The sequence below is a fragment of the Haliotis rubra genome, unplaced genomic scaffold (genome assembly GCF_003918875.1).
Source record: "Haliotis rubra isolate DU_JTF1 unplaced genomic scaffold, ASM391887v1 Scf1, whole genome shotgun sequence".
NCBI lineage: Eukaryota > Metazoa > Mollusca > Gastropoda > Lepetellida > Haliotidae > Haliotis > Haliotis rubra.
This window is the reverse complement of record NW_025764891.1, coordinates 3,369,408-3,380,216: the sequence shown is the minus strand read 5'-3', so window position 1 is coordinate 3,380,216 and position 10,809 is coordinate 3,369,408. Positions and strand designations below refer to the sequence as shown.

At 36.9% G+C, this 10,809-nt stretch overlaps 1 protein-coding gene across 3 annotated transcripts; it reads left to right on the top strand.

Annotated features, from left to right (window-relative positions):
* The first annotated feature begins 13 nt into the window (after positions 1 to 13).
* LOC124269940 (AN1-type zinc finger protein 2A-like) lies at positions 14 to 10,436 on the top strand. Of its 3 annotated transcripts, none has more exons than XM_046705057.1 (11): positions 14 to 116; positions 1,475 to 1,517; positions 1,960 to 2,011; positions 2,508 to 2,639; positions 3,917 to 3,961; positions 4,198 to 4,313; positions 4,846 to 4,968; positions 6,186 to 6,261; positions 6,431 to 6,519; positions 8,393 to 8,480; positions 9,192 to 10,436. In XM_046705057.1, the coding sequence occupies exons 1-11, from the start codon at positions 62 to 64 to the stop codon at positions 9,228 to 9,230; spliced, it is 858 nt and encodes a 285-aa protein (XP_046561013.1). In that variant the 5' UTR covers positions 14 to 61; the 3' UTR covers positions 9,231 to 10,436. The 3 variants fall into 3 exon arrangements, with proteins under 3 accessions (XP_046561013.1, XP_046560936.1, XP_046561078.1); XM_046704980.1 differs by having other exon boundaries at positions 9,189 to 10,436; XM_046705122.1 differs by having other exon boundaries at positions 9,113 to 10,436.
* The last annotated feature ends 373 nt before the right edge of the window (positions 10,437 to 10,809 follow it).

The following is a 10,809-nucleotide window of genomic DNA, read 5'->3' as shown; positions in this document are numbered from 1 at the left end:
TGTATATAAAAGCTGGCAAGTCTCGGGAAGTGCAGAGTCATATTTTCAGACTAAGCTTAGGATGGAGTTTCCCAGTTTAGGAAAGAATTGCTTCCAGTCGAGTTGTAAACAACTAGGTAAGTATGTGTTCGGTCCATTTAGAATCCTAAACATTTCATTAATATTTCATTAATGTTACCATGTGCCGAAATAAAAACTGAAAGAATCTGTCAACAATGTTTAAATTGTCCTCGAAATTTGTATTTCACAGAGTTGTCAGTTGACAAGTAACTTCTCGAGATCATCTGAATACGATGTCAGAGAACTCTTATACTACTTGTTATATATCATTAAAATGATAATAGTTGAATTCTTTTGGTTCATATATATTACGTGGTAATTAGTAATTACGCAGACGTGTTTTCGTCACGATCAGACTGATTACGATCATGTGGCCTGTTATAACGAGTGTTATCATGGTTTTGTCAACTTCGTTGATTGACATCGAGACAATTTTCTGTAGTTTTCAAACCTATTTGTGAAATTGTATAAACAAGACTGTGACTACTTTTTAATTCTGTCAACATGTCATCACAAGACCAAATTTAGTATTTACTACATTCATTCGGAATCATTTGTTATCAAATCAAATTTACCCTGATTTGAAGTGTGAGACTGTTGGTTGATTTAACATGTTTATATGACATTCTCCCATTTTGAGACATACCCAAAACCTTCCAGAGTAAACTTAATCCTGAAAATGTTGAATTTCTTGTCATACTCATCAATGCTCAAAAACATTGTCATAAGAATGACATCCATAGTTAAGGACCATTCCAAACATTTTAATTTGACATAATATGAATACTCTGACCAAATTGTTTTGACAAGGATTGACAAATGAGTATAGAAAGGTTCACTGTAAAGGTTAAAACTGGAAATATGATAAGTTGGTTTATCTTTGGCTGGCAATACCATTAGACATGTAATGAATTAAGATTTTATTCCACATCAACATGATCAAGGTTTTGTAACTGTTCCTTGACAGACCGGTGAAGATCCGGGTTAGAATTGCTCTTCAATAACCCATGCTTGTCGTAAGAGGCCACTAACGGGATCGGGTATGGTCAGGCTCACTGACTTATTGTTGACCATGTCATCGTATCCCAATTGCATAGATTGATGCTCATGCTGTTGATCACTGGATTGTCTGGCCCAGACTCGATTATTTACAGACCGCTGCCTTATAGCTTAAATATTGCTGATTGCAGCGTTACACAACAACCAAACCACATCACAAGTTGTATGCCCTATGCGATCATTCTAGCAGTAACAACATAAAGACGTGTCATAATTTGGTACAAGGCATTAACATGACTACTATTTACTATGAAATGTCTACAGTGTCCTTTTGTGGATAGCTAGATGTTCATATTCCTCAGCCATGTTGACATGAAGAATGCTTATTTCTCTAACCAAACTCATTTTTCTGCAGATTTCCTTCCTATGAAATGTGATGCCTGTTCAAACATCTTTTGGTAAGTCACCATAATCACAATATTATCTGGTACCCTCTTGAGATATACTTCGGTAGTCAACTTGTTTATAGTTTAGTCCACTAGTCCTTATAATCATGATAATTATAATATATACATTGTAATAGCAAACCCCTTAAAACAGCAAATCTTTCCTGGTGTTTGTCACTGCTTATGGTACCTTAGTTTGGCAAGAACTATAGGACTAGTGGCAATTTGTATCGCTGTATCTATAAATACTGACCATGGTGACACCCACTATTACATATCTTTGTTTATATTAGACATGTTTTTGTTAGTATGTTACGCTGATTACTGAACCTCATAAAAGTGATGACGGTATGTGACTTTTCATATATTCAAGTTGTTTTCAGAAATTCTCCCACTTTCTGATATTTGTACAAACTAGTCATCATCATGAATCTGTTTCTTTTACATTTTTCAGTCGGGACCATATCAAGTATGATACCCACAATTGTACAGAATCCTACAAGAAGGTATGTCCTATAACCTGGGGCATGTTCCACAAACGAGTGGTAGCCTAGCTGTTAGAGTGTTACCATGTCAAGCAAACATGGCAAACGACCAGTGTTCAGATTCCCACATGGGTACAATGTGTTATAAAATTTGGATAAAGAGGGTCTTTTTGTGTTATTTTTAATAGATATGTTTGTGATGAAAACTTACATATCAGATTATTTATGGTTCCTTTAAATGTTATGTATACATAGTATGTTATAACTGTAAATATTAGAAGTTTAATGTGAGATGTTCAAAGCAGTATTTATGATTTTCATATACTTCTTTGTATCAAAGAGGCAGTGGGGTAGCCTAGTGGTTAAAGCGTTTGCTTGTCACGCTGAAGACCCGGGCTTGATTCCCCACACTGGTGCAAGATGTGATGCCTATTGCTGGTGTCCCCCACCATGATATTGCTGGAATATTGCTAAAAGAGGCGTAATTCTAAACTCACTCACTCACTCTTTGTATCAGGACAATCAAGTTCCTGTGTGTCCACTGTGCAATGAGGCCATATCAGTGAAGAAAGGTGACCTCCCCGATGCTGTTGTCAGTCGCCACATAGACAATGACTGCTCATCAGATCTTGCCAAACAGAGAAGAAAGGTAAACATCACTTAGTCATTCTTCTTAAGTGTTTATTTTATTGCTGAGCCTGCAGGGATGCTGATTAGAGCCTATCCCTTACATCCCAAGTCAGTTGGAAGAGGTGAATTAATGGAACTGGGCCTCGTCCCACAAAACAACCATAGGCTAAGGTGAACGTAAGTTCAGAGATTTCAGCCTGAAGCATGAGTTAAGGTTGGTACACTGTTCCATGAAACAGTGTAACTAAGGTTAACATATAGTTATGATCAAGATCTAAGGTTGATCCGACCCAAATAAATACAGTTGAAGTTATGTATTTATTTAGTGTATATTGTTTTAAATAATGAGGTTTATCTACAATAATTAGTATTTTATTTATTATAAACATGTATTTCTACTCATATATATATATACTGTATACTGTATATATACTGTCATACAATCTCCCTAAGAGTAAAGCAAAACATTAAAAAAGAATTTTGTCATTTATCTATAATATATATATGTTATCAAAATTCATTAGTTGAACCTAATTATTTTGTCATGAAACCAGATGTTAATGTTAGTGACTGAATTAGTGTTTGACTGAATGTGATTAGTGAATGAAACACTGATACATGGTTACTTAATTACTAGTATTGTTATAAGCATAACAAATTATCACCTGATCAAAATCTAGGATGATCATCAAGCTAACTGTGCAACTTCAGACTAAGGTAACCTTTATTCTAAACTTAGAGATAATGGTTAGCCATAGTGTTTAAATTTACCCTTAGCTAAGGCTGTTTTGTCGAACAGGGTACCGTTGTACAAAGTGATCTTAGTGCTAAGGTGGTCTGAACTCCCGTACCTTAACATAGACATGCGACTGTCGTAGCGCTGCGTTTTTTTACAACGGCACCCAGGACGTCGCTGGTGAGATTCAGTGACTTGGTTTATTCTGTGTCATCAGTTTATCTTTAGGAGGCATGGATTACTATCAGCCACTGGATTGTCTGATCAGGATTAAATTATGTACACGCCTTTGTCATAGCGCTGGAATATCACGAAGTTCATCTCTGTCAACTGACAGACCAGGGTCCCATTTCACAAAGCAATCGTAGCGCTAAAGTGATCATAACTCCCATAATTTAGCATAGACGTATGACAGTCATAGGGCAACGATCGCTTTGTGAAACAGGCTCCTGCTCCATATTACACTGATTATCAAGATTATGAAAACACTCGCTCTACATGTATGTTTTTTGTGTGATTCTCTTTGGCTTGTTTATTGTTTTTGTTTCTGTAAATTTCAGATCTATACCAATAAATGTACCTTCAAAGGCTGCAAGCAGAAAGAGGTATGTGTTCAACATATGAAGCATGTTAACATGTGTTAATGAAAATCTCAACAATATGATGATGTTGTTAGTGCTACATGTATAATATTCTGCTGCTATTATCTGAACATGTTAACATGGTTAATGCAAAGATCTACCTAAACATTGCTGAAAACCTAATTGAAGGAATTATTAGTTGATTAATGTATGTATGTTTTTACATGTGTTTTTCATATGTAATAATACTTGTGTCACAGCTGGTGCCAGTTAAGTGTGACAAGTGCCATCAAAACTTCTGTTTACGCTATCGCCATGAAACTGACCACAAGTGTCAGGGATTTGAAAACTCTGGTCAGGGAATGTCAAATGCAGGGTGAGTCCCCCCAGTGAACTGGGAATAACATATCAAAAGTAATGTGTGCTGTAATGTGTGTATTCACATTGTACATGCTTGTCCATAAAAATCATCATCATTAGTGTTTAATGAAGAAACAGGCAATGATGAAACAAAACAAAGGTAATAATAACATGGGGACGGTGGGATACCCTAGTGAAAGTGTTCGCTTGTCACACCGAAGACCCGGGTTCGATTCCCCCATGCATACAATGTGTGTAGCCCATTTTTTGGTGTCCCATGCCATGATTTTGCTGGAATATTTGCTAAAAGCAGCATAAAACTAAACTCACTCACTCACTAATCAGAAGATGTGTAGGAGTCTTGAAGATCTGTCAAGCGTCCAAGTTGTGGTGGGAATTTGATACTGTATATCAAGGATGTAGTCTAGATAAGGTTGTCATTGTCAAATGCTACTAGCCTAATGATGGGATCTGTTCACAGAGCCTTGTTGTGGACATAGTGTATACAGTTAGGATTGTACATCATGGATCGTCCTTTACTTTTGCAGTGTTGCAGCTCTCTTTAGAAGGAAAACTACTGCAGGTTCTTCATCTGGCAGCTCCACATCTAAAAAATCCAACAAACAACCACAACAGACAACAATGACTTCCTTTGGTAGAGGTCTAGACAGGTAACTCTCATGGTCTTTGTGCGGGACATTACCACGATCTGTAACCACATGATATGCCCAGCTTAGCAGTACAGCTAACACTTGAGTCTGATTTAATTACAAAAGTAGAAGCAGCTGAGATTTGTGTGATCCCTTCTACCATATTCTCTACTGCAAATATAAGTACCAGCAGTAAAACTGGTCAATGATTAGCTCTGTATCATGTTTGTATTGTCTTGATCTTTGAAGATTGTATGGCAATATATTGTGATACTCAGCTCTGTATCATGTTTGTATTGTCTTGATCTTTGAAGATTGTATGGCAATATATTGTGATGCTCAGCTCTGTATTACATATTGCAGTATATTTCCAGTTACATAATGCTTTGTTTTGTACCACTTTCTAACCATGCTTCATTTGTTAATGACAAATATTATAAGTTGTTCAGTGGTCTCGAAGGGGACATGGGCTGATGTACCCTTGATGTTAAATGTTTATGTTCCCTGAGCTCAAAGGGCGAGGGGAACATAAAGAAACATCGAGGTACATCAACCCATGGGCCCCAAGGGACCAGTGAACAACGTATTTATCTTACCGAACACCTCAATAGTAATTTTGAATTTGAACTGTTTGAAGCATGGGTATCGGATGATAGTATGGAGTACCAGAAAAACAAATTTAGAGTTATCTCCCTTCCATGGATTTGCATTCGCGAAACATCAGTAATTTCCGTACATCATAAGTGATTCAATGTTATTCGAGATAATGAACTACTACTATGATTCGAAGTACCAAATGAGTTCATTTGGGGTACATAGAAAATGTTACTCGCTTGTAAGCGGGGTACATTGAAAATAATAGAAGAGCGCTCAGCCAATCAGAAAACGACATTTATGTGTGAAGCAAGATAATGGTAAATGTCCTCTTTACCCCTTGTGATGAAAAATTCTTTTGGACAAATCACTGTTGTCATTTGAACATTGTTCGTTGGGCAAGCTAGGAGAGAAGGGGTCATATGATAAAATCAAGCAAACCTTGCAGTTGTTTCTTATTTTTCACTTGTCATCATTTGAATGGTGTGTTACAAAGTATTCACACCATGAAGTGTGTTAAGTGTGTTCTCAGTTGCCTTGTCCTCGGATTTGGGCTCTGAGTGGCTGGCCATACTCAGGTTACCTAAACTGAGGCAGATTATTCATTAGACCAAATATATCATACCAGATATTTATTTTACCAGGGAACGTAGAGAGAGGCAGCAAAGACAAGCAGCACCAACAGCATCAACAGCAGCATCAACATTGCCCACTGGCATGGTATGTAGTTTCCAATGGTTAGAGGGGTTCTGGTAATAAGTAGTATGCAGATGTGTCTGTCATAGTAGTACAGTATATCAGGTGCATGTGTAAATTATTGCCGTATTTCATTTGTCCACACCATTAGTGTCATTGACAGCTTATAAGTGTTATATTCCTTTTATTTCAGACAGAGGATGAAGCTCTAGCACGTGCAATACAATTGTCTATGGCGGAAGGTCAGTCACAACAGCGACCAGCTCAGACAAAAAAACAGGGGTAAGTGTACTTGATTTTCGTGGTGTTCCGATTAATTGAAATAATCGAAGATTGATTGCAGTGACCAAACGACCAAGCAATCGATCACATTTTCTCACAATCGAACATAAACGATTTTGGAACTACTGTTTTAGTCTTTGAAATACTTGACAATGGAACATATCGTTGAAGTTGTCAGGGCATGAAAACGTGTTTAATTCTTAGAAAACTCACTCCACTAGCTGAAAAGCCATGACTGAATATTTCTTGAAGATTCCGGGAAATTTATGTTCATGATATATTAGTCATCACTTTAAAGTAGCAAGTTGCATCATGTTATACATATCTGCAATAACAACCTGGATAGGAAAATCTGAAAAATGACGCTAACCAATTTTTTTCGATGATTGTTCACATTCGTGACCAACTCGTGTTGTTCCGGGACAAGCCGAATAGCGACTCATGCCCCTCTGGAAGGATTTCATATTGGCGCATGAACATCAGAACTACTTTAAACAGGAACGATAACTCTATTCTTGTTTGATTCCAATGGTACTGTATATCACCAAAGTAATCATACATTGTATTGCTGTTTATGTTTTTAAAGAATGAAACCTTTTTGATACAACTAAAAGAAGGAGAAAATCTTGTTTGTTACAGACTTATTGTGACGTAATTATTACCAGATGTTCACCTTATATTTCCAATTATATTTCTGAATAGGGTTTGATTATCACAAATGGGATTTGTTTTATTAAATATGTAAATAACATTTATAAAAGCTACATTAAATCCCAGAGCAGAAACTCAAAAATGACTTTAAAATATTTCTCAAACTGAACATTCGTGTAACCTTGCTGTCATACCCCAGGTGCAATTTTAAATGAATTCGCTGAAAAATATATGAATGACCAAAAACAAAGTCGGACTAAAATATTCCCAGAGATGTGAAATATATGCCCAATGTTAAAGATTAATGTTGATTAGTTACATGCAGATATGTGTCTGCATTCATTGATAATGAAACAATCATCAGTTGTGAGATATCAACCAATTCCCAACACTACTTGATTTAGCACATATTGATCAGATATATATGTCTGTTTGTGTTGATTATATGCTTGATCTGAGTACTTTCATTTGATTGTAATTATGAGTAATGAGCAAGTTGAACCAGCTGAGAGAAATGTACCAGTAAAGTATATCTAAAAAACTGTGATAAAGCAATGTTAGTGTTATCAGTGTCATAATCAGGAATATTGCATACTGAAGGCTGTGTAATGGTTCGTGGTCTGTGAGTGAGTGAGGTATGGTTTTACGCCACCTTCAGCAATATTCCAGCAATATCATGGCGAGGGACACCAGAAATGGGCTTCACACATTGTAACCATATGGGGAATTGATCCCAGGCCTTCGGCGTGACAAGCAAATGCTTTAGCCACTAGGCTACCCCACTGCAGCCGTGGTCTTAATAAAGTGAGGTAATATGATTTCCATCCTGGACTGCCCTTGTCCAAGCTCCTTACACCACCATTACCGTCCCAATATCATCACTGCCACCAGTTTTTCTAGTGGCTATTTTCTTTTACTCTAATCATGCTTATCACACATGTAGTGATATGTATGTATTTGTTTATATCTGGTGCAAAGTTGAAATAATAAATTGTGTAATGAGTAGTTCCTTAGGCGTTGGTAATGAATTAGGTTTGAGGCTTGGTGACTTGATGACATGGTTGTTTGCATATTCACTACACATAATGGCATGGATCAATAGTCATAGGATCATTCACTGGATTGCGTGGCCCAGATTTGAGTATTTACTGCCATTTAGCCAGAACAATGCTGAAGGAGAAGAAAACAACAACCTTGTTATTAGTGTGTATGTTTGTTCCAGGCTAACAGCCCAGGAGCAGGAGGACCAGCTGTTGGCTCAGGCCCTGGCAGCCAGCGAGGAGGAAGCATTGAGGGCTCAGAGGAGGAGGGTAGGTGCAGCTGTATAGGCACTGGGGACATCCAGGCAGAATATAATATAACAGGACAGACTCAAATATTTGGAAAAACATTTCAGCTATTACAAACCATGCTTTATTTGCTGAGACTCTTACTGTCTTTATTTTTACTATGAATTTCATGAAAATGATCCGTCTGAAATTGGTGTATATGGATTTGTCTGTTGTTCTGAAAGCTTTATTAGAACATGAACCAATTTGAGTTCCGGAATGGTCTGAATTGTTTGTCAAGTAACAAATTGTCTGTGGAAATGATGGACCAGATTCCAATGGGCCAGGGACCCATATTGCTAAGAAATTATTCATTATTCATGCGAAATTAGTCAGTGCCCTTGCCAGCTTGGTTAGTCTAACACGGGGCGGTGGAGTAGTCTAGTGGTTAAAGCGTTTGCTTGTCACGCCGAAGACCTGGATTCCATTCCCCACATGGGTACAATGCGTGAAGCCCATGTCTGGTTTCCCCTGCCATGATATTGCTAAATGTGGTGTAAAACCATACTCACTTCTTCTATTACAGTTTTTTTGTTCTAGGGGGCATTTCAATATTATTGTTTACAATACAGAGATTATCTTTTTTATCCCCCATGTCAACTTGTAATTTTTAGGCAATGAAAGTATCGGCGTGAGTGTATGACCCTGATTGTGTGACAGCTGCATCATGGGAGTTTCCGTCTATTGCAGCAGCATCAACAGCAAGAAAAATCAACATGCGAAGTTTCCTGAAACAGATGATAAGGATATGACTTGGCATTCAACCTATCCTACCTAAGTGGCCTCAATGGTATTATCCACATAAAGACATGGAATGTACCATAATTTCTTCCAGGGTGGATTAAGTGTATTAACACTTTTTGTGGCATGGGAATACTTTCAAAGATTGTGTGCAATGATTGTTACGATGCATTCACTGCAGTTCCATTTTGTCCTGTTTATATATATATTGTTAACTTTTATACAGAAGGTTTTACTTGTCATCCATCTCAACAGAGAGAGTCCCAGTCAGACTTGTCTTAGCACTAGTCCAGTGGTCTTATGTTGAAATCTTTCGAAATAATACTTTCTGATCATATTTTTAATATCTTCAGAATTGCATGTCAGTTTTTTGTGTCATAGTGAAAATATAAGAATCTATGCTTCTTGAAAGAAGTTAAGGCCACTTGATGTATTTCTAATTACTATGGTTAATCCATCATGTTATTACAGATCAAACTACAGTAATATGAAAGTATCGGGTGCTCCTTAATTTCTTTTCAGTTGTATACTTAGCTACTCATTCAATGCTTAGATTGTGATGCTTTCTGTATGCAGTAACCATTTTGTATTCTGTTGAACAGAGATAATAATAGACTATTCCTCTACATTTGCCAAGGCTTAAAAATAGCCATGATGGGTGTGATTGAGAGTGAGTGTATGTTTTAAAGTTTTGTGGGCAGTAATTTAGCCATATCATGACTTGCCATGCAGTGAATCTCAAGGTTAAATATGCATCTACTTTCTTGATTTCAACACACTTTCAGCATGTTGAGCACTGTTCACACTTGTCATGTTGTTCCAATCATAGATTTTCTGATTTATTTATTCCACAGGTATGCTGGACACTTTGTAATCATTTTTTGTGCTTTGTTTCCACCATCATTTAAATTTAAATTTTATAATAATCATAAATGTTTCTTCAAGTTTTCAACCAGTTTATTTTCTAAAATCAACGTTGATCAACTGTCAATACCGTAGTCCAGTTTAAACTACTTCTGTACTTAATCATGAAAATTTATATTAAGTGAACAGGTTTAAAATTAAGTGTGTTTCTGATTACAGGAGAAGTTAATAATGTTGGCGTGATTCAACTGTATTGTTAAGTTATATTTCATGATATACATCGTTATTTGAATGTTTTATGTCTGTGATATCAATAAAGTGTATATATATATATTTGACGTAGTTGAAATTTAATGTTAGTATTTCTCAAAGAAGGGATGTACTTCATCTGCATCTTTAACAGCCTGCTTGGTCTCCTTTGTATGATAGCGGTAATTAGCAGCTGAATGTGGAGCAGAAGTTTGGTGATCTGATCCCTGTGACCTACCAAGGATGTTATAAGATGGCACTTGTGAGTGAGTGAGTGAGTGAGAGAGTTTAGTTTTACGCCGCACTCAGCAATATTCCAGCTATATGGCATCAGTCTATAAATAATCGAGTCTGGACCAGACAATCCAGTGATCAACAGCATGAGCATCAATCTGCACAATTGGGAACCGATGACATGTGTCGACCAAGTCAGTGAGCCTTACCACCCGATCCCGTT

Coding starts and splice junctions, on each gene's coding strand:
- LOC124269940 (XM_046704980.1), top strand. CDS start 62: ATGGAGTTTCCCAGTTTAGGAAAGAATTGCTTCCAGTCGAGTTGTAAA. Junction 117..1,474: donor GTCGAGTTGTAAACAACTAG/GTAAGTATGTGT, acceptor ATTTTTCTGCAG/ATTTCCTTCCTATGAAATGT. Junction 6,262..6,430: donor CAACATTGCCCACTGGCATG/GTATGTAGTTTC, acceptor CTTTTATTTCAG/ACAGAGGATGAAGCTCTAGC.